General features: G+C 41.7%; 1 protein-coding gene across 1 annotated transcript; it reads left to right on the forward strand.

Annotated features, from left to right (window-relative positions):
* The first annotated feature begins 3,333 nt into the window (after positions 1 to 3,333).
* Positions 3,334 to 25,268, forward strand: LOC147899467 (plasma membrane ATPase-like). Its single transcript, XM_087378279.1, has 19 exons — positions 3,334 to 3,402; positions 3,507 to 3,644; positions 3,721 to 3,855; positions 4,165 to 4,344; positions 4,774 to 4,980; positions 5,100 to 5,219; positions 7,141 to 7,260; positions 7,661 to 7,783; positions 7,868 to 7,972; positions 8,066 to 8,210; positions 20,665 to 20,829; positions 22,707 to 22,945; positions 23,045 to 23,077; positions 23,174 to 23,255; positions 23,391 to 23,551; positions 23,959 to 24,132; positions 24,222 to 24,404; positions 24,650 to 24,831; positions 24,952 to 25,268. The coding sequence occupies exons 1-19, from the start codon at positions 3,334 to 3,336 to the stop codon at positions 25,046 to 25,048; spliced, it is 2,658 nt and encodes an 885-aa protein (XP_087234405.1). The 3' UTR covers positions 25,049 to 25,268.
* Positions 25,269 to 26,635: the final 1,367 nt, after the last annotated feature.

The following is a 26,635-nucleotide window of genomic DNA, read 5'->3' on the forward strand; positions in this document are numbered from 1 at the left end:
TGTGGACTAAAGGAGAAGGAAGAGGGGAGAAATTAAGAATGATTTGTGGACTAAAGGAGAAGGAGGAGGGGAGAAATTAAGAATGAGAGCAATAAATGTAATTTTAAGATTTAAAGCATAAGGGAAAGAGAATTTAAAAGAAAGAGGAGCTTAAAAATTTTTCAAAGGTAAATATTTAAAGAAAGATTTTTAAGAGATTTAAAAAAGAAGAAAATTAAAGAAATGAATTTTAAGAAAGAATTTTAAAGAAGGAATTTCAAAGAAGGGAAATTTAGAAAAATTGGGAAGACCTAGGGAAAATAGAAAGGATTTAAAGGAATTAGGAAAAATACGAAGCAATATTGAGGAATAGAGAACAATTAGGGGGAAATAGGAAATTAGGATAAGAATTAAAGAAAAAGGGAGAAATGGGAAATATGAAATTAGGATAAAATAGAAGAAATTAGGAAAAAAAAGGGTTAAAAAGAGGCAAACCAAAACTTAGGAAAAAATCGGGAGAGAGAGGGAAAATAGGGAGAGGAGAAGTTGAGAGAGTTGAACTTAGGGAATTTAGGAAAAAGAGAGAAAAGTGATTAGTGAGAGGAGAAAATAGGGAAATTGGAAAAGAGAGAGAGAGAGAGAGAGAGAGAGAGAGAGAGGAAACATAGAGAAATATTTAAAGAATGAAATTAGACAAAATAGGGAGAAAAGATAATATGAAAATTTTAGAAAATTTTAGGAAGATTTTTTTTAAAAAAGTAGGAAAATTTTAGGAGAAATTTTATTTTCATTTAAAAACAAGTTTTAGATTAGGAAAAACAGGGGGGGGGAGGAGTTGAGAAAGGGTGTGAGTGAAATTAGAAGAAAGAGAGGGGAGGGGAAGAGAGTGTGGGAGGAGGTTTTATTTGAAGAGAGAGAGAGGGGAGAGGTAGTTAAAAAAGTTTAACCAAATGTGTAACAAGGGAAAGAATGTAAGTTGCATGGATGTACCCTATAATTATCAAACAAGAGTGTTGAAAAAGAATTCTTTAAGAAACATCCCACACAATCAGTCTCAATGTAATAATATTATACATACAGAACTACTTATTAAACACATTTATATCAATATGACAAGAGCTTTCTAGTGTATTTATAGATATGTTTCTAAAGAAGTTAAAATTGCAATAAACAAGAGGCACACGGTGCCGAGTGCACCGCACTCTAGCAAATTGGAAAAATATGTTTTCCTGCTCACATCTCTCAAAAGAGGGAGACGGGGCGAAAGGGGAGAGGAGAGGGAGAGGGCGAGGCGGGACGGAGAAAGGATGAGACTCACGGGAGGAAACTCTACTTTTCTAAGATTGAAATCACTCCTTTAGATGGGTACCTAAAATGGCAAGTTTCTGGTTGCTATAGCCTTCCCTAGTGGGGCAGTGCTAATTAATTTTAACTTGGGCTTATATATCTACTCTCATAAACAAAAGATTTAAAGCTATATATTATGCAAGATTTTTCAAAACATAACCCCATACACACATCGTGGGATGGACACCCACTTCAATGAAAACGGACTAATCAAATCAAAAGATTGGTCTTGGTGGGCATAGCAGCTTGCATACACACTGTCGCTCGGATGCCTTTCTTTTAGGGGAAGCTTTTAATTCTCTCCTCGCCTTGCTCTCCAAGGATGGTGAGTAGGGAAGCTTCCTTGCCCTACTTCATCTGCAAGGGTAACCAAGCCAATCAACGTTGACTATGTAGTGGTGGCAAGGTGCAGTGGTTGATTGTGCAACGGGTCGACTCTCTTGCGTCCGCGTCCATAATTTTGATGGTGGACACGAACGCATTCCTTGTAGTAGTGCCACTTGTGCACACAGTTCTCTTCTTGCCTCGCGAGCCGAGGTGAGAGGGAAGACGAAATGCAATGGGTAGAAAGAGCTAGGGAGGGGGGGGGGGCAAAGGGGCTCATTAGGAAAGGAATGTTACTATTTTGCTAAGGTGAGATGCCCTTATGGCCACGTTCGTGTGGGAGCTATTCTATTGGGAATGGCCTTCGCCACCTTTCTTCTCCGACCAAGGGTGGTGCTTCAAGCCCAGAATTTTCAAGCTTTTCTTGCAACCTCGAGCTTCCTTAATCCATCTCCTCCATTTTTCCATTTCACCTTCTGCTCCTACTCTACCTTCTTCTTCTTCGTCGCTCTTTTCTTTTCCTTTGCATGTCGGCTTCCCACCACCTTGTTGCTTCCATGGCTTCCGACGACAGCGAGCAGCACACCAACGCCCAATCCCAACATGATCAACGCACCACCGCCGCGCCCCAGCTCGGAATCGACTCCAATGCTTTGAAATCCGAGACGGCTGATTTGGTACGACTGAATTTTCCCCATTACGCTGGCCAGCTTCTCTTGCTACTTTTATTGGCTCTAGCTCTTTTCGACGTGAAATATTTCGGTTTCAACGTGAAACTTTTCATTTCACGTATAACTCAGAAAGGAGACGTGAGAGCACAAGTTTGATATAAATGCACAACACTTCACGAGTCCCAAGAATTTGCCGCAATATTGCCAACGCGCACTCGGGCTCCATTCCGATGAAATAATCTTTGGTTGAATCGCTCGGATACTCAGGATCGCATACCCGTTGACGAAGTCTTTGAACAGCTAAAATGCACGAGGGCAGGCCTTACTACTGCCGAGGCGGAGATTCGTCTACAGGCCTTTGGATTGAACAAGCTCGAGGAGAAATCGGTACGTAATCGTTATCCATGAATTACAGCATTACGGTGAGGGATAGTTGGGAATATTTCGGGCACAGCTGTGGGCTCGGTCGACCTTATCTTGATCACAAACTGTGTAAGATCTCTTAATAGTTTTTTCAGGCCTCGCTACTATAGCGCCAATAACCAACATACCAAATTCGTCACACCAGCACCTTGCGCAGCATTTTCTTGCTACGCTAATTAAGCGCAGCTGCTAGCTTTTCGAACCCGAAGACACGATTGCCGGATATGCAAATTGTGTAAATGTTCATGTGCATTTGGCAATTTGGATGCCTCGTTTCAGGCCGTGGTCCATGGAAACGAACAAAGGCCGCAACAAGATAGCTAATGTCACGCTGCTCTTACTTGTACGTGTGGGCACCGTTAAGCTGTGGCAGTCATAAGCACTTGAATTTTCTTTAGTGGTCGTGTCCAGAGAGATGGTTTTCTTCCTTTAACCCTGAAATGACTGTTCGCAACAAGCCAGAGAAATTATGATGTGAAGGTTTTTGCATGCTGCCTAGTGTACATAATATAGAGGAGCGTCCTCTTTATTAACTACCTATCTTCGTCTCCTTGGGCAGGAGAGCAAACTTCTCAAGTTTCTAGGATTTATGTGGAATCCACTGTCGTGGGTGATGGAATTTGCTGCAATTATGGCAATCGCTCTAGCAAATGGTAAAGTAAACGGGCATGTAAGTATCTATTGATGAGCCTTCTGCGGTAGCATTTGTCCTGCACAACAATTCAACTGAGAAGATCGATCATGTTCTGCTTATATTTGCAGAATGCACCTCCAGATTGGCCAGACTTTGTAGGTATTATCGTATTGCTGTCAATAAATGCTACAATCAGTTTCTTTGAAGAGAATAATGCAGGGAATGCCGCATCCGCTCTCATGGCTCGGCTAGCACTTAGAGCTAAGGTGAGTGAAATTTGGATTTCCTCTGATTTAAAGATATGCTTAAACTCTTAATTTCTATTGAAGGTATTGAAATTAGGTGTTGCGAGATGAGCAATGGTCAGAACAAGATGCATCCCATCTTGTCCCTGGTGACATTATCAGTGTGAAACTTGGTGATATAGTTCCTGCTGATGTACGTCTTCTGGAAGGGGATCCTTTAAAAGTTGACCAGGTGTGGTATCTGTGGTATATTTTTAACGATTGAATTCAAAAAATAAGTGAGCTCTGATGGCATCAGCTCTTAAATTATTATTATTATTATTTATGAAGGGCGTTTTGTATTGATTAAGAGTTCTCTGAGCGTAATCATTTAGTTTGGATGCTTAGCTGAATCTGGGAATACATAGGGAACCTACATCCGTGAATGTCATAAAACATTATAAGTATCCTCAATTCTGAACTGATGTCTGCTGTGAGGACGCTGAGCGAATGAGGATGCTCTAAGTTTTGAAAGCTTCTGACAAAGCTCTTTGGGTTGCAGTCGGCACTAACTGGTGAGTCTTTGCCAGTGACAAAGAAGTCAGGTGATGAAGTCTTCTCTGGCTCGACATGCAAACAAGGAGAAATCGAGGCAGTTGTTATTGCTACAGGAGTACATACATTTTTGGGGAAATCAGCTTATCTTGTTGATTCAACCAGTCAGCAGGGCCATTTTCAGAAGGTTTGGTTTCTTATCTTCCGTGTTTATGCAACGAAATTATGGCACGCAATACCTTATGTAAAGCTGTACAATCAATTTATCACAATTGAAATGTGTTAGCATTAACTTGTAAGTGGGCCACAAACTCTGTTCGTAACACAGACGAATGGAAGCCTTCTTGGCAGCTTATTGTAGCCAGTTTGTACTCGTGCACTGTATTTGTACATTGTGTTGTAGCCAACAAAACAGAAAACAATGGCCTGAATGTCTTGTTGTATGCCATGGGTTTCCATGTACAAAATTTTACACATCCACGTACCTACTCAAGAAGATTGGTTTCAATGTGGAAAAGGGGGTTCAAAAAAACGAGATCAACCACACACACGTGGTTCCCACAGACTTTATACACACAGTTCTAAAAGAATATTTGCATGTGGCCCTTCATTACAGGTTCTTACAGCAATTGGGAATTTTTGCATATGCACAATTGCCATTGGGATGGTAATTGAGATTATTGTTATGTATCCCATCCAACATCGGCCTTACAGGGCTGGTATTAACAATCTTCTCGTTCTCCTCATTGGAGGAGTCCCCATTGCAATGCCTACTGTGCTTTCAGTCACCATGGCTATTGGTTCACATCGGCTTTCTCAACAGGTTTATTTCCTTGTTATTTTCAGAAACCTTCTATTTGACATTTTTCTCTTTATTTTTTTAGGATGTGAAATAAGAAAGCACTTTTATGCTCTAGCAGTGTGGGTTCATTATGATAACAGGGTGCTATCACAAAGCGTATGACAGCAATTGAGGAAATGGCAGGGATGGATGTCCTTTGCAGCGACAAGACAGGAACTCTGACAATAAATAAACTCTCGGTTGACAAGAGTCTCATTCAGGTGATTGGTTAATCTATTTGTGCATCGCTGTGTTTAGCCATGGCAACCTCCATTTATTTACTGTTGTGGCTAATAGCTAAGTTGCAGGAAATGCCGAGATGTGGAAACATCTATGAAACACCAGTTGACTAATTAGGAAATGGTGGGGGTAGGCTGAGTAAAGTTAAAAATTGGTCACACAATGATGCAAACAAACAACAACAAAACATGAGTGCGTATCTATAAGCGCCTGCAAGCACTGCTCCATTGGACGATTTGACTGTCATGTAAGCACTGCTCCAGAATTTTGGTCACATGAGAATGCAAGAAAACTACAACAAAATGTACGTAAGCATGTTTATATAAGCACCTCCCAAGCATTCCTCCATTGGACGATTGGATTTTGCCTGTAAGCGACATTCCACTTGGATTTGATCGTGTGATACTGCCTATGTGTCACTAATTGCATCATATCCTCTCGTATTCATGAGGCCGTTGTTGCATCCATCACCAGCAACAAATAGCACATCACCAGCATAGTCCTTGATATAATCTCTGCCAAACTCTGCTCGTAATCAATGTGTGTTATTGTGCTCTCCATGTTTCGGAAACTTCCAAATATTGGAAATGCTAGGAAGTGGCATTTCCCAAAATCTTTGGACATTTTCTACAACCTAGGCTAATAACTGTCTTTATTGCATGTGTCGTCAAAATAAAAGTTTCAAGTTGTAGTGTAACATCTAGCAGCACCGCTTTTCTTCTTTTACATTTGAATCGTACCTTGGGTCTGATGTTATGTTGCAGAATCGAAGCATGTCTGAACATTAGGTCTGCAACCATTTTAAACATTAATGTGAATGGACCTTGCTTAAAGGTCATGCCAAACCACAATGTATAGCAGAAAATCTTCGACCACGAGATCACTCCTGAGATGTAGAATTCTAGATCATACTCAATATGTGTATACATGATTATACACCGAGATCTAAAGTAGACAGCAAGCTATAGCAACCTATAAGTGAATAGAAATGTCCATCAAGATTCAAAACATAGATACAAAAGTGTACTCATAACAACCTACACCATGTGCTCGACTGTTACTAGATCCAAGGCCACGAATTTTTAGTCTCTTTTCTCACTCATTCTGTTATGTGCTTCTGAAACACCGTCTTCAATGTCTTAGGGAGGAGCCCCCTCTTACCTATGTCAGACCACAGCTTTTGATCTCTTGATTCTGGCAGGTGAGCTTTCAGTAATAAAAGCACATCAGTTTAGCAGGCATTTGACTGCCTGTGAGCTGATTAGTGGAGCATAAATTGGTGTTTCCTCATGTTGTATTGGCAGCTAGGTTGGGTTCATTTTCTTTTGTTTGCAAAGGCTTGCTGTTTTATTCAAGTAAAGGCAAGGCAAGGAAATGGGGATTAGTATGATGTCCAGTGTAGTATTACACAATCAGGAGAGACTGGCTGATGAGAATCTTTTCTGGTACATCGCATTATTATCAGCCTGTTCCTGCAGCCAAGAATTCCATACCAAGTGTCTTCTAAATACTTTCTTTTGTGCTTACTCTATATAACAGATAAAAAACTGGTATATTGGCTGTTTATGAACCCCTAATGTGTGCATTATCTTATAATGATTTTTTGGGAGAACATATACAGGATGCTTGCCACGTTGCAATTTTGTGTCTCAAATAATAGATATTCTATGTCGGTAAATAATGCACATAAAATTAATAACCTGCATGAATGGTCCCTGTTCTTTAAGATGGAGCGTGCTGTTGTTAGGTTCTTGTACTCCTTTTCACATCCTTTATGACAGCGATTTCTTTATGAGAGAGCTAGGATGCAAAGCCGTAACTCATTGTTTAAATGTTTTTTGGTTTCAGACATGCCTTATTACTATCCGTGTATAATGTACTATTCTTACAATGAAACTGCAGGTATTCTCAAAAGATATGGATAAGGACACTGTGATCTTATTGGCAGCAAGAGCTTCAAGAGTGGAAAATCAAGATGCAATAGATGCAGCAACTATAAACATGCTTGCAGATCCCAAAGAGGTATTTATTCTTATTGCAGATTGGGCTTACTAGTGACGTCTTTTTTTTTTGGATCACTATCTTTAAGAAGCAAATTTTTTTATTTAAGCACAGTATGATGGTTTAGGAGTGTGGTCACGAAAGGTAGTTTGGGACAGAACGTCATGGAACAGTTACAACCATTGATGTCGCATTCTTTATCACAACTATAATGTTCCTGTTCGGATCAAAGTGATATGTAGCATGTCAAGGAGCTAAGACATGTGCATGTGAAGAACGTGGTATGAGTAGGGATGATTGGGGTTCTCTATATATCCTCCCCCGCCCCCCCAAACCACACAAAAAAACAGAGAGCATGCACGTGCACACACACACACACACACATTGTGAGATAGAGATCATATTCTCTCTTTCAATGCAGGCCCGGGCAGGCATCAAGGAAGTTCATTTTCTTCCTTTCAATCCCATCGAAAAGCGCACTGCACTGACGTATATTGATGCAGAGGGGCATTGGTTTAGAGCCAGCAAGGGTGCTCCAGAGCAGGTATGATTCTTTCTTTGTGTCTTTGTGACTGGCGTTTAGGATTCTTTGGACTTTGTAAATGAAGGAGATTATTATTACCTGCAGATTTTGAACTTATGTCAAAACAGAGGGGAGATTGAAGGGCCTTTACGTGCAGCTATTGAGAAATTAGCAGAGCGAGGCCTTCGTTCTCTTGCTGTTATGGTGCAGGTGATGGTATCTTCTGCCTAGAGAATCCTATGGACCCAGAATTGAAATTTTGATAATTTATCCTAAACGTGAGTGCATAGCTGCTGTATGTAGGAAGTCCCTGAAGAGTGCAAAGAGAGTGAAGGAGGACCCTGGAGACTATGTGGCCTGATCCCATTGTTTGACCCACCTCGCCATGATAGTGCGGAAACAATCTCCCGAGCTTTGAACCTAGGTGTCAATATTAAAATGATCACAGGTATGTACATGTTCCTCTCGTTTGAGAATTTTTGCTTTTTGAAGAAACATAGATGACATGGAGTTTTATTATGTCAATTGTGTAATTGATAAATTATGAATTTATTTTCTGAGATAACATACACAATACTATGGGGCGCTCAAATATAGAGAAGATCAAAGTGTCTAGTGCCATTAGAGAGATAACTCATCCCTTTTGGAATCATGTGTTAGTATGAGGCATTCATGTGTCTCTGCAAGCATGCTTCATTTTCGTACATCATTGATCTTACCCATGCTACACGTTGCTGTAATGAAACATTATAAGCATTAGACTAGACGAGTCAAACTCTATGGGAGAGGATTCCACTATGGATGGGAAAAATTTAACTCAAGCGATCTCGTATCTTCTTCCTACTTCACACCCCCTTCTCCACATTCAAACTTCTCCCTTGTGTACTCCATGCTCTTACAATAGTGGTATCTTTCCACAATGTGGTTTCCTCCTCTTCCTAATTGAATTCTAACTTGTTAGGTCCCAAGCTAGCATGCATTTATAGGGTTAGCCTCAGCTAGCTTGGAGGTATTGCATTGATCTCTATCTTCAAGCGACATGCAAGACCCACAAAGGTTAGAAGGTTAGCGACCCCAGACCAACCCTCTCCTAGGCAAGACTACCCCACGTCCCATACCACGCAGCCCCATTGGCTCATAGATGTCTTTAGGGAGACGTAGGCCTGGACAGGCTCCATCTTAACTGGGTAGGCCCCACTACTAAGAATGTCCTAAATGAGCCAAGGCTCACATGTATATAGGCATAGGGTGCCCTAGGTGTCTGAACCCTGAGACTACCCTAATTTACCAAAGCTACGTCGTGTCCTATCTGTCCCAAGGTTAGGTTACATGAACCTAGGTTAAACTAACTTCTATAACAATAGCCATGTTACATCCAATCATAGACATAGCACAATGTTTGGTCTAGTTTGCATGCCTTTCTGACGCAATTTGGGTATGAAGGATTCTAAAGGCCCTCCTAATAGGTGGAAGCCACCTTGCTTTAAAGCACACAACTCACCCTCCACCCCCGCCCTGGGCATCTTTTTCCCTCATACTTATGAAAATCATAAGGCTTGCTGGGTTTTTGGAAGGCCTATGCTACGGAAAGTTATATAACAAGAATTATCAATCCTCAAATTTGGAATTGCATGTGCTTTTCTGCCTTTTCTTTTAACTAGAACCATGAATTGGAATCTTGTTAGCACATCCAGTATAGAGCTTGCACAGTTTGGGATGCATGTATGAATTAGAAAACCTCAAGTAGCATGTTCTTGGAAGATACAAGTTGTAGCTACGACCTTTGTGACTCCAACTTCATTACCAAGAAGAGCATGTATTTAATGACATAATAACTTCACAATGTCACTATTTATGCAACAGGTTGAAAATACACTCATCCAAAGGTATTTGTCGATACAATGTCTCATCAGCAGGCAATCTAGTAAGCCTCTCTCAACTTGAGTTACGGCCGAATGTGAGCCTATATTAAATAACAAGCATAAGATCACCCAATAAATAACCCATCTTGAAATTTATCTCACCAAGAGAGAGACAATTTGTCCAAATCTTTACGAGTTGATTTGGTTGCAGCTCTGACATCAAAATCTTTTCGGCAATCAAACCACCTCTAGAAAGCTAGCTTTTAAGATCGTGCCACATATATTGTTTGCTGCGAAAATATGTCTTCTAGCTGGTGGATATGTAGAATTTCCTTCACACATGTAATATCCCCAGCACCTACGAATGGATTGTACAACTCAACATGATAAAGAAGGCCGCAAGTCGTCGCCTATTTAATTGAGATAGTCTTGCCAGCCTTTAGGATTGTTGGACAGAGGTTTTATTTATCGAGGTGCGGGACTCGATCCCTCCATCCTACCAATGGCCTATACCCTCACCCAAGGATAGTGTCCAACACTACTGGTTGGAAAATTTGGGTCTCTCGTTGCAACAGTTTGGTAATGGGAGGCCAACAACCACCCTCAAGTAGCCACCCTCCCTACCATTTCGCAGGATATCATCTATACCTTGTGTGCCATATGGTAGTGAAGGACGATGGGTTATTAGATGACCGTTGAAAGTCGTGCGTATTTCTGCAAGGCTTGGCTTGTAGGTGTAGATAGTCCCCACCCTGGTTGTTGGCCCCTCTTTCTAAGATCCTGTTACGAAGTTGAAAATACTCCAAGTCAAAGTACCAGTTGACCTTACAATTGGCCATAATTAAAGAGTTCTTCATTTATTTAATTATTGTCAAAGTGTTATTTTCCATTGGTCAAAGTATTCACTTTGGTCAAAGATACTTAACTCCAATTAAGTAAGCCTAGCCTTGGTTAGGGAGACTTGGCTTAGGCTAAGAGGGCTGACTATGGTTGATTAGAGCATTACAGAGCTAGCTTCGGTCGGAGAGTGTTGACTTCGATCAACAAGGCTTGGCTTTAGCCAAGACGGTTGACTTCGGCCAACCAAGATATTTCTGACACCGATCCGAGAGTTTGGTTTCAATTAAGGCACCTTGACCCACGGTCAAAGCTCCTTAATTATGGTCAAGAGGATTGACATCAGTCAACCAAAGTATTTCTGTAAGACATTACAAAGATATGGTGTTGTAGGCATAAAGTCAACCCTATGGTTGACCAGTAGTACTTGGGTACTATATATACCAAGTACTTGTAGCTTTCTTGTGTTTGCACTCTTGCTCACTTGTGTTCACAACTTGTCTCCACTTTGTTCCTACATTTGGTATCAGAGCATGCAGGAAGGCCAGACCATCACTGATCATATTGCCAGGATCATTGATCTACGTGATCAGCTCGCAAGTATTAATGAGGAAATAGAAGACAAGAAACTCTTCTCTATTACTCTCAATAGATTAGTGTCCTCATATGGCACATTCGTCACTTCATTGACCATTGTTCTCAGGGCAGCCCCTCTCTCGTTTGATGAGTTAGTTGGGCTTTTGTTGCAGGAAGAGGAGAGATGCTCAAATTTTGCTCAAGCCTCTCGTCAGGGTGAGCAAGCGCTTGCCATGGGTGGAAACGACAAACTTCAGAAAAGTTTGAGCCAAAACACAGCCATATAACTCAGCCCAAGGAGGGAAATGCAAGCAGTTCAAGCAAAAATCAGAAAAAAGGGCAAATGCAACTATTGCAAGAAGCCAGGACATTACATCGCAGAGTGTCAAAAAAGGATTGTCAATGAAAAGAAAAGGCAAAGGGCAGCTCTAGCAGTAATTTTGTTGCCCCCACTGAGACTCGTGCTTCAGATGCACATGGTGAAGCTCATCTTGTCCAAGGTGATAGAGATTTTGTGTTTGCTGCATATAATGAGAAGATGGATGCTAGGGGGGATTTGAATGCTGAAAATCAATCAAGGGATGCTTCCCTTGTTGCAAGTGATACATGGTATATCGACAGTGGTGCTACTTAGCACATGACTCCTCCCTAGGAGTGGTTTGAGAGCATCACACATGTTCATGACAGATAGGTTACGTGTGCCAATGATGCTTCTCAAGACATCATCGGAGTTGGGCACATTCCTATTCAGCTTGATAATGGGAAAGTTAAGTATATCCGAGATGTTTGGTATGTTCCAGATTTGAGGCAAAATCTGATTTCAGTTTCAAACATTGCCCATGATCAACATATGTTGGTCGAATTTCAGGATAACCAATATAGAATCAAGGATCCAAAGAAAGGGTATGAGGTTGTAGCAACAGGCACATATGACAGAGGCTTATACAAGTTTGATGCTCAGCCTTATGATCAGAAGGTATTGGCTGTAGTAGCAAACACTTCTCAGGCTGATTTATGGCATGCCAGGTTTGGACTTGTAGACATGTCCATCACAGGGCATTGTCCTACTTGTACAACAATAATTTGACTCAGGGAATGCCAAAATTGCAGCAACCAGCAAATGAAGTGTGCGAGGAGTGTGCACTTGGCAAATTGCATCGCTTGCCATTCAGTAAACAGGGTAAGAATTGGGTCAAAGGCAACCAAAGTGTTGCAGATAGTGCACAGTGATGTATGTGGCCCCATGATTATTCCCACGCATAGAGAAGCAAGGTACTTTGTGACCTTTATAGATGAATTCTCCAAGTTCACATGGCTTTTTCTCATGAAGGAAAAATCTAAGGTGTTCTACTGGTTTCAGGAGTTCAAAGCTATGGCTGAGAACCAAACCAATTCTAGATTTGGAACACTCAACTCAGATAGAGGGGGAGGGTATATGTCACATGCATTCCAGGGAGTTTTGAAGCAGCATGGGATTAAATATCACTTGACATGCCCTTACACACCACAGCATAATCCACTCTCTGAGAGGAAGAATTGTACTCTCATGGAGATGACGAGATGCATGCTGAAATTCAAGAGAGTCTCAAAGGCTTTTTGGGGAGAAGCAGTTGTGACAGCCACCTATATTCATAACAGATGCTCTACCAAAGCTTTGGTTAATGTGACTCCATTTGAGGCTTTGTATGGCTATAAGCCAAAGGTTAGTCATTTCAGAGTTTTTGGCTCGATGGCACATGCTTTGGTGCTAGATGCACATCGGACAAAGCTTGATGACAAGAGTTTCAAATGCATTTTCATGGGGTATAGCATTGAAAGCAGGGGATTTAGGCTTTATAATCCCGCTATTAGAAAGGTAATAATCAGCAGAGATGTTCTCTTTGCTGAGAATGAGTGCATGCAGCCGGCTAGTGCAGACTTGCCACCATACGATGACACCCCTTTGGACATCATCCAGTTTGAGGATGATGAGATGGAGTCCCTTGATGCTTCCCCTTCTACTGCACATAGTTCAGATGGCTTGCCACACGTTGAGGATGGCTCTCCCTCAAATATTTCAGATTTGCAGCCAATTAATGAGCATAGACAGCCTCATGTTTGGAGGCATTATCAACATCGTGAGGCCACTAAAGATGTTGATGCATCCCTGAGTAGTACAGGAGAGAAATCTATTCCACCTTGGGCAAGGTAGACCATTCAAGATGCTAAGGATCAGCCTACTTCTTATGTTTCTCTTGAGACCTTGCGATTGCTGTCCGGACTTGGCTGTAAGCTGCTTGGAGGTCTCTCACAAACTGATCAGCTGCAAATATTTCATTCTTGGTCCTCAGGATAGGTGGCAGAATCACCTTCCCACCATAAATGACCTCCAAGGGGTCTTTCCCTGTAGAGCTGTGTACTATATTATTGTAAGCAAACTCTACCAATGGTAGGTACTTTTCCCAGTCTGAACCTTGGTCACCCACGTAGCATTTCAGCATATCCAATGCTGTAGAATTTGCTACTTCACTTTGACCATCTGTTTGGGGATGGAAAGAAGAAGAAAAATTCAGATTCGTCCCCATATTATCAAATAAAGCTCTCCAAAATAGACTTGTCATTCTGGGATCTCGATCACTGACAATGGACTTAGGCATACCATGGTGCTTAAAGATCTGTGCCATGAAAAGCTTAGCCATATGATCTTCCTTTATGGTTTTGCGAACCGGAATGAAATGAGATTGCATGCTGAATCACGGTGTCTGAGGCACGGGAAGAGGCATAAGTAGGCCAGGTGCCTTCCGTCTATCATACTTCACTTTCTGACACGTAAGGCATTCAGTAACAAACTGATGTATATCTTTCCGCATCCCTGGCCAAAAGAAATACCTCTCTAGTGCTAGAGTTGTTGCTATAATTCCTTTATGTCCAGCATAGGGAGGTGCATGGCATTCCTCCAAAATCTTTTTCCTCATCTCTTGGGTGATGCATAGGCAATCATCTTTCATTAGATACCCATCTTTCAGGGAATAGTGACTGGTGGACTGTCCCTCTTGCATTTGCTGTAAAATCTCGCCAAAATCTGCATTATTAGCATATTGCTCCCTCATGCCTTCCAAGTCCTGATGATAAGCAATGTGGGAGCAGTCCCAGATGTTTTGGGGAGTACCCCAGACCCAAAGGAAAAAGAGCTTTTGCTATCATGGGGAAAGATAAGAGATCAGCAAGCATTGATCCTACTTGATCCAGGGTCTACAAACAATTTCATATCTGAAGATTTAGCACTCCTTTGATTGGAAAGCTTCGTGTCCATGTGCAGAGCTATGTAGATTAGAAGGACTTCTTAATCTCTCCTCTTAAGCAGCATGATGTTGTACTTGGTACACCGTGGTTCCATCGAAAGGAAGTAACAATAGAATACCCTGAGAGGGTGCTAAGTTTTATCCAAAGGGGAAAAAATCAGCGTTTAGTTGCAAAAAATAAAGGGGAGACTATCCCCATTGTATCTGATGTTACATGTGGTAAAGCAATAAAGTCTGCAATTTCCGCGTACATGGTTTTTGTAAAAGAAAAAGAGAATGATATGCATGCTGAAATAAATGATGCAGACAAAGATAAATTTCAGTTTCTTGTAAACTTTAAAGATTGCTTTTCTGATGCTTTGCCAAGGGAGTTACCCCCAGAGAGACCAGAGGATCATCAGATAGAGTTAATGCCTGGTAGTAAGCCACCAAATAAACCACCTTATAGAGTCAGTGCGACTCGGAGAGAGGAGATTATGGCTCAGGTGCAGGACTTGCTGTCCAAAGGGTTGATTCATCAGCCCAGCTCTCTCCTTTTTGCTCACCAATACTTCTAGTACAGAAGAAAGATGGTTCTTTTCAAATGTGCATTGATTATCGTGCATTGAATAAGATGACCATCAAAAATAGATTTCCGATACCACGCATAGACGATGTGCTTGACCAGCTCAAAGGAGCAACAATTTTCAGCAGGATAAACTTGAAGAGTGGCTATCATCAAGTCATGATACAACCGCAAGATGTGCATAAGACAACTTTTCGCACTACCTTTGGGTTGTATGAATACTTAGTGATGCCTTTTGGGTTGACAAATGCTCCAGCCACATTCAATAGAATGATGGATCGCATCTTTTGAAAGTACAGGCATTTTACAGTGCCTTCTTTAATGATATCCTAGTCTTTTCAAAGACAGAAGAAGAGCACAAGGAACATCTTGCTTTGGTATTTCAAGAACTTCGAAATCATCAGCTTTTTGCTAATAGCAAGAAAAGTGAATTCTTTTTGGAAGAGATCCATTATCTAGGGCATATAATATCCAAGAATGGGATACAGATGGATCCTGCAAAGATCCAAGCCATCCAAGAATGGCTTGAGTTGAAAACTGTGCATGAAGTCCATAGTTTCTTGGGACTTTGCTCCTATTACAGGAGATTCATCAGGCATTTTGCTGATATAGCAGCTCCACTACATGACCTTACTAAGAAAAATGCAGCCTTCACATGGGGAATATCACAGAAGAAAGCATTCAATACACTCAAAGAGAAGTTGACTACAGAGCCTATTCTTGTAGTCCCGGATCTTTATCAACCTTTTGATGTTGATTGCGATGCTTGTGGAGAGTGTGTTGGGGCTGCATTACATCAGAATGGACATGTAGTAGCATACGAGAGTCGAAGATTACGTGATGCTGAAAGATATCTGGGAATCTATGAGAAAGAGTTATTGGCTGTAGCTCATGCTGTGAACACTTGGAAGCATTATCTTTTGGGTGCAGATTTTATTGTTAAAACAGATCACCAAAGTCTGAGATATTTTCTAACTCATACAAAACATTCAGAGAAGCATATGAAATGGGCAAATATGCTGTCAATGTATCATTTTCAGATTGTCCATACCCCAAGAATTCAAAACAGAGTGGCAGATGCCTTGTCCCGAAGATCCCAGGTCAACCCCTCTTTCCCACACTGAAAGCATTTCCCATCTCTGCGGAATTCAGCTATCTATTCAGGAGTGAATGGGGATTTGCCTTTATATGACTTTGAAAATTGAGTACCCCTCGGCTTCTGAGGCTGAAACCCTTTCTTTTCAACCTTGGGATACTCTTTCTTTTCTGATTTTGAGAAACCAATTTTCTTTCTTTCAGCACATCCTGCATGCAAGGATAGTACCGTGGATGGATCTTGTAACGGCACAAGACTAGCTACTGAAGCTGAATGCATAAGGTCTTGAATGTTCTTTGTCCCCAAAGCATTCACTATTGCCTGAATTCTTGGACTAAGACCTACTCTGTACTTTCTCATTTGGGTTCCTTTGGAGATCTTTTTAAAAGGTGCAACCTGCAAATAAGCATCCCAAACTTTTAGTTGTACACATCCACTGTATCTCCTGCATCCATATGCAAACTGTCCCAATCTTGAAGAACATGATCTCTAAACTGTTTAGGCATAAACTGCTGGTAGAAGGCTTTCTTGAAGTCCTTCCACCTCTTTGGGACTGACCCATCTGTGGTCTATACACTCCACCATGCACTAGCTTTCACTGTCAAGTGCAAAGTGACCATTCTTAACTTGGAGGATTCTGAAAACTTTTATGTACCGAATGCAGCATCAAACTGCCTGATGAACTGCAATGCTTTGTCGGTATAACCATATTGTCCATTATAGGTCATAAACTTGACAGACTTACCTCCCTCTTTGAATTTCTTGGTCTCTCTGGAAGACTTACTCTTTCTAGACTTCTTGTGTTTTCTTTTTTTCCTGGATGGTTTATCTGATAAAGAAGAAGATACAGAAGTTGAGCTCGAGGTAGACGGTGAAGAACTTGGAGATCGGTGATGGTGCCTCGATCTCTTCTTGCTATGAGACCCTCCCCTACGAGATCTCTCTCTCTCGGGCTGTACACGAGAGTGTGCCTCTGGCATTGGCACATCTTAAGCTGCATTAGACATATTTTCCACTTGAGACAAATGCTGAGCTCTTGGATCCCTTCTGAGATTTTCCATCTCTTGCATACGAGTGCGTACCATCTGCTCAAATTCTTGCTGAGTTTGTTGCACACTTCTCTGTCTTGGATGTGCATCCCTATCTTGTGAATCCCACTGGATAGGTGATTGAGCCATTTTCTTACAACTTGTCTGAGATCTGCAAGTTTCTCACACACACTGTGTATGCAATTGATGCACGTTGCCTTTGCTTTTCAAAGAGAAAAATCCCTCTGCCACGTGTGCGCCACGTCAGCTCACACGTGTGGCCGCCACATCACCTGCCACTTACACACGTGTGCCATGTCATTGCCTCTGTAGCCTTCTGGAAGTTCAAGCGACGCTTGGTCTCCTCGACGTGGTTCCAGATGCACATCAGACAAAGCTTGATGACAAGAGTGTCAAATGCATTTTTGTGGGGTATAGCACTGAAAGCAGGGGATTTAGGCTTTATATTCCAGCTACCAAGAAGGTAATAATCAGCAGAGATGTTCTCTTTGCTGAGAATGAGTGCATGCAGCCCGCTAGTGCAGACCTGCCACCATACGATGACACCTCTTTGGACATCATCCAGTTTGAGGATGATGAGACGGGGTCTCTTGATGCTTCCCCTTCTACTTCTCATAGTTCAGATGGCTTGCCACATGTTGAGGATGGCTCTCCCTATAATCCACATGTTGGGGATGGCTCTCCCTCAAATGTTTCAGATTTGCAGCCAATTAATGAGAATAGACAGCCTCATGTTTGGAGGCATTATCAACGTCGTGAGGCCACTAACGATGTTGATGCAGCCCCGAGTTGGTTGATGCGCCCATTGGGAAAAATGTGGTTGGCACGAAATGGATTTATAAGGTGAAATACCATTCAGATGGCACAGTTGAGAAATACAAAGCCCATTTGGTTGCCAAGGGGTATGCACAAGAGGAGGGGATAGATTATAAGGAGACTTTTGCTCCAGTGGCCAAGATGACCACCATTCGTTCTGTCATCTCTCTTGCTACGTTTTATGGTTGGTTAGTGTACCAGATGGATGTCAAGACCGCTTTCCTTAATGGCGATCTTAAAGAGTAGGTCTATGTACATCAGCCCCAAGGTTTTGAGGTGAAGGGACAAGAGCACAAGGTATGCAAGCTCAGGAAGGCTCTATATGGGCTGAAGCAAGCACCTCGTGCGTGGTATCAGGAGATACATCAGTTTTTGCTGTCCCAGGGCTTCGTCAACACTCATACAGAGCCAAATCTGTATGTTCTGCAGCAAAAATCAGAATTGGTCATGTTGGTACTATATGTGGATGACATCATACTCACTGGCAGTGATTTGCAGCAAATTACAGCAGTGCAGTCCGCTTTATGTCACATCTTTGACATGACAGATTTGGGCCTATTGCACTATTGTCTTGGCATTGAATTTTGGCAGACCCATGATGGGATTTCTATGTCATAGACAAAGTATTCGAAGGGGTTGTTGCAAAAATTTAAAATGGAGAGCTGTAAGCCTGTGGCTATTCCATTGGAAAAGGGACTCAAGCTGAGTAAGCATGATACGCTGAAAAGTTTGATGGCACTTTGTACAGGCAGTTGGTTAGCAGTTTGGTATATCTATGCTCCACACGGCCTGATATTGCCTACGCCACAGGGCTTTTGAGCCAGTTCATGCATTGTCCCACGATCACACATTGGAATGCAGCAAAGAGGGTTCTCAGATATGTCCATGGCACTCTCTCTCTTGGCTTGTATTATGCTTCACATTGTGATCTAAATTTCACCGACTCAGAGCGAGTCTCTCTTTCCTCCAGTGAAGCAGAGTACAAAGCTGCAAATTCAGCCACTACGGAGTTAATGTGGTTAAGGAAACTTTTGCATGACTTGCATCATGCACAGGATGGCGAAGCAAACTCTATCTTCTGTGATAGCCAGAGTTGCATTGCCATAGCCAACAATCCAGTCTTTCATGCTTGCATGAAACACATTGAAAATCATTATCATTATGTACGGGATTGTATTTCTGATGGCTTCATTGATCTCATCTATTGTCCATCTGAGGACAATGTGGCGGATATCTTTACCAAAGCCGTGTCAACAGATATTTTCTTACGACATCGACATGGCTTGGGGATCAGAGACATACTCACAATGTCAAGGGGGGTTGTGAAGTGATTCACAATGACATTGTTTTCATGTACTCCCATAGGTTGCATATCCATTTGGATGAATTCGTGCAACCATGGTACTTTAGGTACTGCAGGGTACACCTGAGATGTTTCCAGGGTACTTTCAGCCATATCTTTAAGGGAGTATTTGTGAGAGATTACAAAGATATGGTGTTGTAGGCATAAAGTCAACCCTATGGTTGACCAGTAGTTCTTGGGTACTATATATACCAAGTACTTGTATTGTTTCATTTGAACATTTCTATTAGAGCTTTCTTGTGTGTGCACTCTTGCTCACTTGTGTTCACAACCTGTCTCCACTTTGTTCCTACAGGAGAGACACTTTGGTGATTCGCAGGCAGTAGTTTGTAGGCTTTCGTCAAGGTTTGGGACCAGGTTTTCACTGACGCACATGGGATAGCCCTTTCTGGTTTCTTACCAATCAGGAGTTGTCTTTACAGGTGATGTGTTTTTATCCTTAGGTTTCTACATACCTTTTGCAGTGAAATGTGCACAACCAAGGTATGCAATATAGTTTTTAGTGCCTTGAATATTCGTCCATAGGTTTCCAGACCCTGTTAATCTCAGGCAGTAGTTCTTAGGCTTTCATCAAGGTTTGGTACCAGGTTTTCACGGACGCACATGGGATAGCCCTTTGTGGTTTTTTACCAGTCAGGAGTTATCTTTTCAGGTGATGTGTTTTTATCCTTAGGTTTCTACATACCTTTTGCAGTGAAATGTGTACAACCAAGGTATGCAATATAGTTTTTAGTGCCTTGAATATTCGTCCATAGGTTTCCAGACCCCGTTAATCAAGAGTTGTTTTGGTAGATGTATTATTTTATCTCGCCATGCTATTAGCCAGGTCAAGAAATATGTCTTTATCCAGCAGCAAAACTTACATGTAAGGCGAGCAAAGAGGCATAAATCGAATAGTCCAAGGATGATTTAGTCTATCATACATTCTTGTATGCATGTTCTAATTACACCAAATATCATATTGCTTGCCTAAGGGAGTGTGTACAAAAGATACCACTCTAAGAGGCCATTCCCATAATATGCCAATAGCATAAATATTGATGCATGCTACGATATGCCAAACTTTGTAATGTTCTCACACAATGAGTCAAAAATTTTGATGTGAGATTTGAACATTTGAAATCTCCATTGGATACATATTTTCCCTCTTTCTAAGCGGCCAGTAGCAACTATTGTGTATATCATGAATAGAACTCCCACTGCAGTAGTGCATGGAGTTACACCTGAAGAGCTTCTTTTAGGAGAGAACAATCTGTTACTTTTAGGAGAGTGATCTATTTCTTAGCCCAAAAATAAAGCCAACTATATGCTAGTGCAAAACTCAACCCCTCATATTCATTTGAACTACAGACATGTTGTGTCTCTTTTTTTTTCTTTCTTAATATCACGCTTGCATTGATTCTACTCAGCTTCTGTGAATACAAAAAAGAACTGTGTTTTTATATGCACGTGGACAGGTGATCAGTTGGCTATTGCAAAGGAGACAGGACGGAGATTGGGCATGGGTACCAATATGTATCCTTCATCTTCTTTATTTGCAGAGAAAAGGGATGAATCCATTGCTGAGCTTCCATTGGATGAGCTGATTGAAAAAGCTGATGGATTTGCTGGAGTTTTTCCAGGTTGGTTCTTGTTAACCAGAATGTAATATTCTTATGGGTTCTAGGTTTTTTGATAATATTATGCGACTGAATCCTTTTTCTAAGGAAATAATTTAAAAAAGGGGTGTACTTGTAGTGTTTAAATCTTTCACTGTTGATCCTTCCTTGGTGATCAACATGTTGTCATATCTGTTCAGCTGTGATGTTATTACTGTAATCAAGTCAATATTGATGGCTTCAAAGTTCATACCTCTGCGTAATATGATACGTCAAAGTAAAACTCATGTCCCACTTGTATGTTCATTCTCCTTCCTCTTCTACCTCTTAGCAGCCTGATATGCTCAAATTTACCTCATTTTTAAGGATACGACCATCCCATGGTTTCATTTTGTCGTAGCGAAGCATGCTTAGATCTGAGTTGCCACACAACACAAGCTTAATTAAATACGCTCTAGGTCTCTGTCCTACGAGTGGACAAATAAGTGCAGATGTCATTTTGAGCTCAGATTTTTTACTCCCCAAAGCAACATTAGGACATATCCGCACTGTACAGGGTGGTTAACACATCATGTCAAAATGCTTGCTGAATATGAGAGAGCGCACTTTTTGAAATCCTTGAGCCATTTAGAGATTCCAGCATCAATATTGATGCATCTGAGTGTGTGTCTTCCAATAATGTCAATGACTATGTGTTTGGGTTGGGGTATTGGTCTAGAGGCCTCGCAATAGCAGACGCTTCCTCCACTTTGCAGCAGGTGGAATGCAATTTGGTTACTTTTCTCTCCCATCCCAAAACTAGCCTCAATTCACAGCCATGTCGAGTTTTCTTTATAAGAACTTTGTTATTGCTTTTTAAAACTTGGGTAAGTAATTCTAATCTTTTGTCCCCAATCTTTCCCATCCTTCCTCTACTGCCTCTCAGCAGCCAGGTGCGCTCAGTTTTACATCACCTTAGAAATAGGATAGGATATCCAATGGCCTGCCTGTGAGGTTTCATTCCTGTCATAGTGGAAGCATGCTTAGAATGAGATGTGGATCGCCTATATCAGCGGAGGGGAGAACCCTACTGATTCTTCTCTTCATTATCTCCTCTTTTAGTCATCTTCACATCTTGGCTCGCTCTCTTACCTCTTGCTTATCCCAGCTCTCTGGGAGTCCACCCACCCAAATCTGTAAGTGCTATCGATTCCTGGGGAGATCTAATTCATTGATGGTTGACATAACTTCTAGTTTCACATGTTTTTTCATACCATGTGTGGTGACAATCCTTCTTGACTTCTTGGATCTGCTCTTATATCTCTTGAACTGGGTTAGGTTCACCCTTAACAATGGCCTGCCTAGTTTCAACCTTGCTGAGCTGATCCTTCAGGGTGGCATTTCCATCTTGTAGGTTGTTGATCTCTGCTAATAGGAACACCTTGCATGAGCTTGAGCTTTGACTTGTTAATGGCTTGGTCGTTACGAGGGCACTTGCGAGGATCTATTCTGAAGATGCGTGGAGTCACATCTCAGAAGTAACGCCATGGCTTGGCTTGCTCTATCCACACCAGGCCAGGCGTTGTGGCAAACAAGTGGGCATGGGCAAACGAAAGATGCATGAGGCAGCAGAGGCAGATCTGTGTGAGCAGATGAGGGTAGTGGGGATACGCAAGAGGGTGAGCATAGCAGAGGCTGAGTGAGAAGGTAGAGGTGGAGAGGAAGAGGAGGCTGATTGTAATGAAGAAGAAGAGTCTGAGTGAGCGGCTGAGGTGGAGAGGAAGCGATAACTGAGAGACAGAGAGAAATATATATACACAGATAACCGACCGAAAATTCAAAGAAAAGATGAGAGAGAGAGAGAGAGAGAGAGAGAGAGAGAGAGAGAGAGAGAGATGTCTAAAGAAATTTCTGTCTATTAGAGCATAAGTACGCAATTGTACAGAGGCTTCAAGAGAAGAAACACATCTGTGGAATGACTGGTGATGGAGTGAATGATGCTCCTGCTTTGAAGAAGGCAGATATCGGCATTGCTGTTGCAGGTGCCACAGATGCTGCAAGGAGTGCTTCTGATATTGTGCTTACAGAACCAGGCCTGAGTGTTATTGTCAGTGCGGTTCTCACAAGCCGTGCAATATTCCAAAGAATGAAGAATTATACTGTGAGTTTTTGGACTGCATCATATTTGATGGCTCTTCTGGTTAAGCTTTCCATGATCAGATTGGCAAGATCCCTGATCAATTTTCTTTGTCTCCTACAGATCTATGCAGTTTCTATCACAGTTCGTGTAGTGGTAACAATGGAGTTAACTTTACACCTGATTTCGTATCAAGCTGTCAATTTCATGAAACTGTGTCTGACTTTGTCATGGTTACTTTGGTTTTTGCAGCTTGGGTTTATGCTTCTGGCATTGATATGGAAATTTGACTTTCCACCTTTCATGGTTCTTATCATTGCCATACTGAATGATGGTTAGTGTTTCATAGATATATGTGCATTGAATTTATTTCTGCTGGATTTCCTCCCCTACAGTCATCTTTCAAGATTGCTCATTTGGGCGTTTGAGCTCCTTACCCTCTGTGTGAATCTTGTCATTTTTGGAATAGGTACTATTATTACTATCTCTAAAGATCGTGTAAGGCCTTCTTTGGCACCTGATAGCTGGAAACTCAAGGAAATATTTGCAACTGGCATTGCTCTTGGGACATATCTTGCCCTGACCACCGTGCTCTTTTACTGGCTTATTCATCGAACCGATTTCTTTGAGGTATGCTACAAAACACCCCCTTCCCATCCATAGCTGCAGTTGTTGTTTATCTGTGCTAAGGTCTCTCTCTAAGTGTTTATGACGTGTTTCATCATGGTGTGTTGAGGGTTACTGACTTTTAATACCTCTTCCCATTGGAAGGATTTTGTTTTTGTACCGTCTCATGCTACAAACATGCAATTCTTTTATACCTGCTGTGAAAAGCAAACTACGGTTGGTCTTTATTGTACTGTTGAGAAGTTCTAGGTTGGAGCATGGAAAAGAAGACTAACCAAAGGACATCAATGAGGCCGATGCACAAAAGAGAGCTTACACACATATTGAGCACACCTCACAGGCTTACTGTAGGGATTTTAGATTTTACTACTAAATGATTGTTTTGACAGAACCTCCCTTTTGAAATGCAGAAACACTTCCATGTGAGATCTATAAGGGGAAGGAACAGCCAGGAGATAGCTGCAGTTTACTTGCAAGTGAGCATTACAAGCCAAGCTCTGATTTTTGTTACCCGTTCTCAAGGTTGGTCATTTATGGAGCGTCCAGGATGTCTACTGATGAGTGCCTTTGTAGGAGCTCAGCTGGTAAGTGCAGGCCTTATTGTTCATATTGGTGAATAATATCCATGAAATCAGATTATTCTTCGGTACTTAACAGGATTCTGGGGCATCAGGTTGCTACTCTTATAGCTGTCTATGCACATTGGGGCTTTGCGAATGTAAGAGGCGTGGGGTGGGGATGGGCCGGAGTGATATGGTTGTACAGTGCTGTGTGCTATGTTCCTCTTGATATCATCAAGTTCGCAGTTCGTTACACTCTCAGTGGAAAGGCTTGGGACCTCCTCCTTGAGCAGAAGGTAAGAAATCGTTTTCCCCAAATAAAGTAATTTGTATTTCTGTCAAGTGATGGTGTGCATTAAATAAATGAAAGGATTGAAATAGATGGAGAAAATCTCTCTGTCTGTCTGTCTGTCCCTCTCTCTCTCTCTCTCCCCAAACCACCACCCAAAAAAAAGAGGGGGGAATGAGGGGTACACGTGTAAGAAGGGAGGGGTTTGTGATGGACACAGCTTGCAATTAATTGTGATAAACTGGTTGATAGACTGCATTCACAAGTCAAAGACACTATGGCAAGGAAGCTAGAGAAGCTCAATGGGCTCGTGCACAACGTACTTTACATGGGCTACACCTACCAGGAGAAGACAAAATTTCTCCAGAGAGAGGCACTTACAAGGATCATTCAGACATTGCTGAACAAGCCAAAAGGCGTGCGGAGATTGCCAGGTAAGCCTCAGTGTACCCATGAATCTTAAGAGATCCTTCCATGCTTGTATTGGTCATAATTCCAAGCTCATGGTATAGGCCTGATATACATGCAAGTTTTTCTGTGGTTTTCCTTTATAGGTTGCGGGAGCTGCATACATTGAAGGGCCATGTTGAGTCTGTTGCTAGAGTAAAGGGGATCGACATAAACTTCATACAGCAATCTTACACTGTGTAAATACTTCTGCTGTGAATCATCGACTCTGTTTTATCTGCAGTGGTTCAATAGACCAATGGATCAGATTCTTATATCTGAAGAAAAGTCAGTGAGTGTAGAGATTTAAATTTTTGCTCAGCGGTCTTGAGATTGACCCTAAAATTTAGGTGACTTGGAAGATCTAACAAGACCTGACAATGGGGCCAGTGAGGAAAAGGCCTGAATCAATGTTGGGAAATCAGAAGGCAGTTGTGCTTCACCATTTACTGAATCACAGTAATAAATTGCCGTCCACAATAACATTGGAAATCATGCAAATGCCCTGTTGCACTTGAAATTCCAACGATCAAGCATAATTTGATATTTTGGCACCTCATCATGATCTGACGAGTCTATTATAGTTCTAGCAGAACATGGAATGATTGTGATGAGTAACGTAACTTGCAGTCTTGCATGAGTTTGTGAATGAGCTAAGCCTTCAACCACGTCTGTTGTATGGTTTTTAGCACTGCCTTCCAGGTAGCGCTCGAGTTACATTTTCTTTAAAAAAGTGTCCCCCACAACCTTTTGCCACATGGATTCTTTCTATTTTTGTTCTCTCTCTCTCTCTCTCTCTCTCTCTCTCTCTCCCTCCCCCTCCCCTCTCCCCCTTCTTTGTCTCCCTCCCTCCCTTCCGTAGTGAAGGCAGTGCTCACGAGTACTTGTACTCGCTTGTTTGTATCTGTTCACATCCATGGATCGTAATTTGTTCTTTGTGATATGTCGTCACTTTTCCTTTGCTTCCAGATACACTACATGGTCAATGGATTATATAATAAAGCTTACCTAAAAAATGGATTGGCTAAAAGCAACACTTGGCAAACTAACTTTAGATTCTTTTATTACTATTGTTATTATTCAAAGGGCCACGGGAGTGGCTTGGTGGTTGAACGTGTGCGTGTGTGTGTGGGGGGGGGTGTTCGATCACCAATAAGGGTGTCTTGTGCCTACCAGTCCAGGGGGTTTGCCCAGTAGGGACTAGGTGAGTTGAGTGAAGGAGAGGCTCTTTTTGGCCTACCGTGGAGAGGCCTAAGTTAAGCCGATGGGTGAGAAGCGAAATTCGTGTTTCTTGCAAATAATATATTGTGAAAATGATGTGGCTTGCTGTTGGCTCATTCCCATGGCTTCTGCAGGAAAAGAAGGGTGTTCTAGGTTTGCAGGGTTCCGAGGCTTTTTGTCACCTACAGATATATCAGTGTCGTCGTTTGTAATATAAGTGTAGCTTAGGACCTTGGGTCATATTCTGGTGAGGGATGTAGGCTTATGTGTGGGAAGCAAACATTATTGTTAGAACATGAAGTCAACTTGAGTGTGTTTTAGTGTGTTCTACTAGGAGTTCTAGTAGTGTCTTATGTGTGAGTGCCACATGTCATATTGGGAGCCATCCCATATACATTTGTGCACTCTAATGTGTATGCCTATCCTATAAACGCTTGTACTTGTCACTTGTCAAATCATTCAATCTAATCAAGCCTACAAGCACTTTGGTCTACATGTGAGTACTTTCTTTTGGTTCATGCTCTTTCATTATGTCTTTCATACTTTCTAGTTATTTCCTTTGCTTCTGTC

The sequence above is a fragment of the Dipteris shenzhenensis genome, chromosome 8 (genome assembly GCF_047967505.1).
Source record: "Dipteris shenzhenensis isolate YYH24624 ecotype China chromosome 8, Dip_SZ_1.0, whole genome shotgun sequence".
In the NCBI taxonomy this organism is placed as follows: Eukaryota; Viridiplantae; Streptophyta; class Polypodiopsida; order Gleicheniales; family Dipteridaceae; genus Dipteris; species Dipteris shenzhenensis.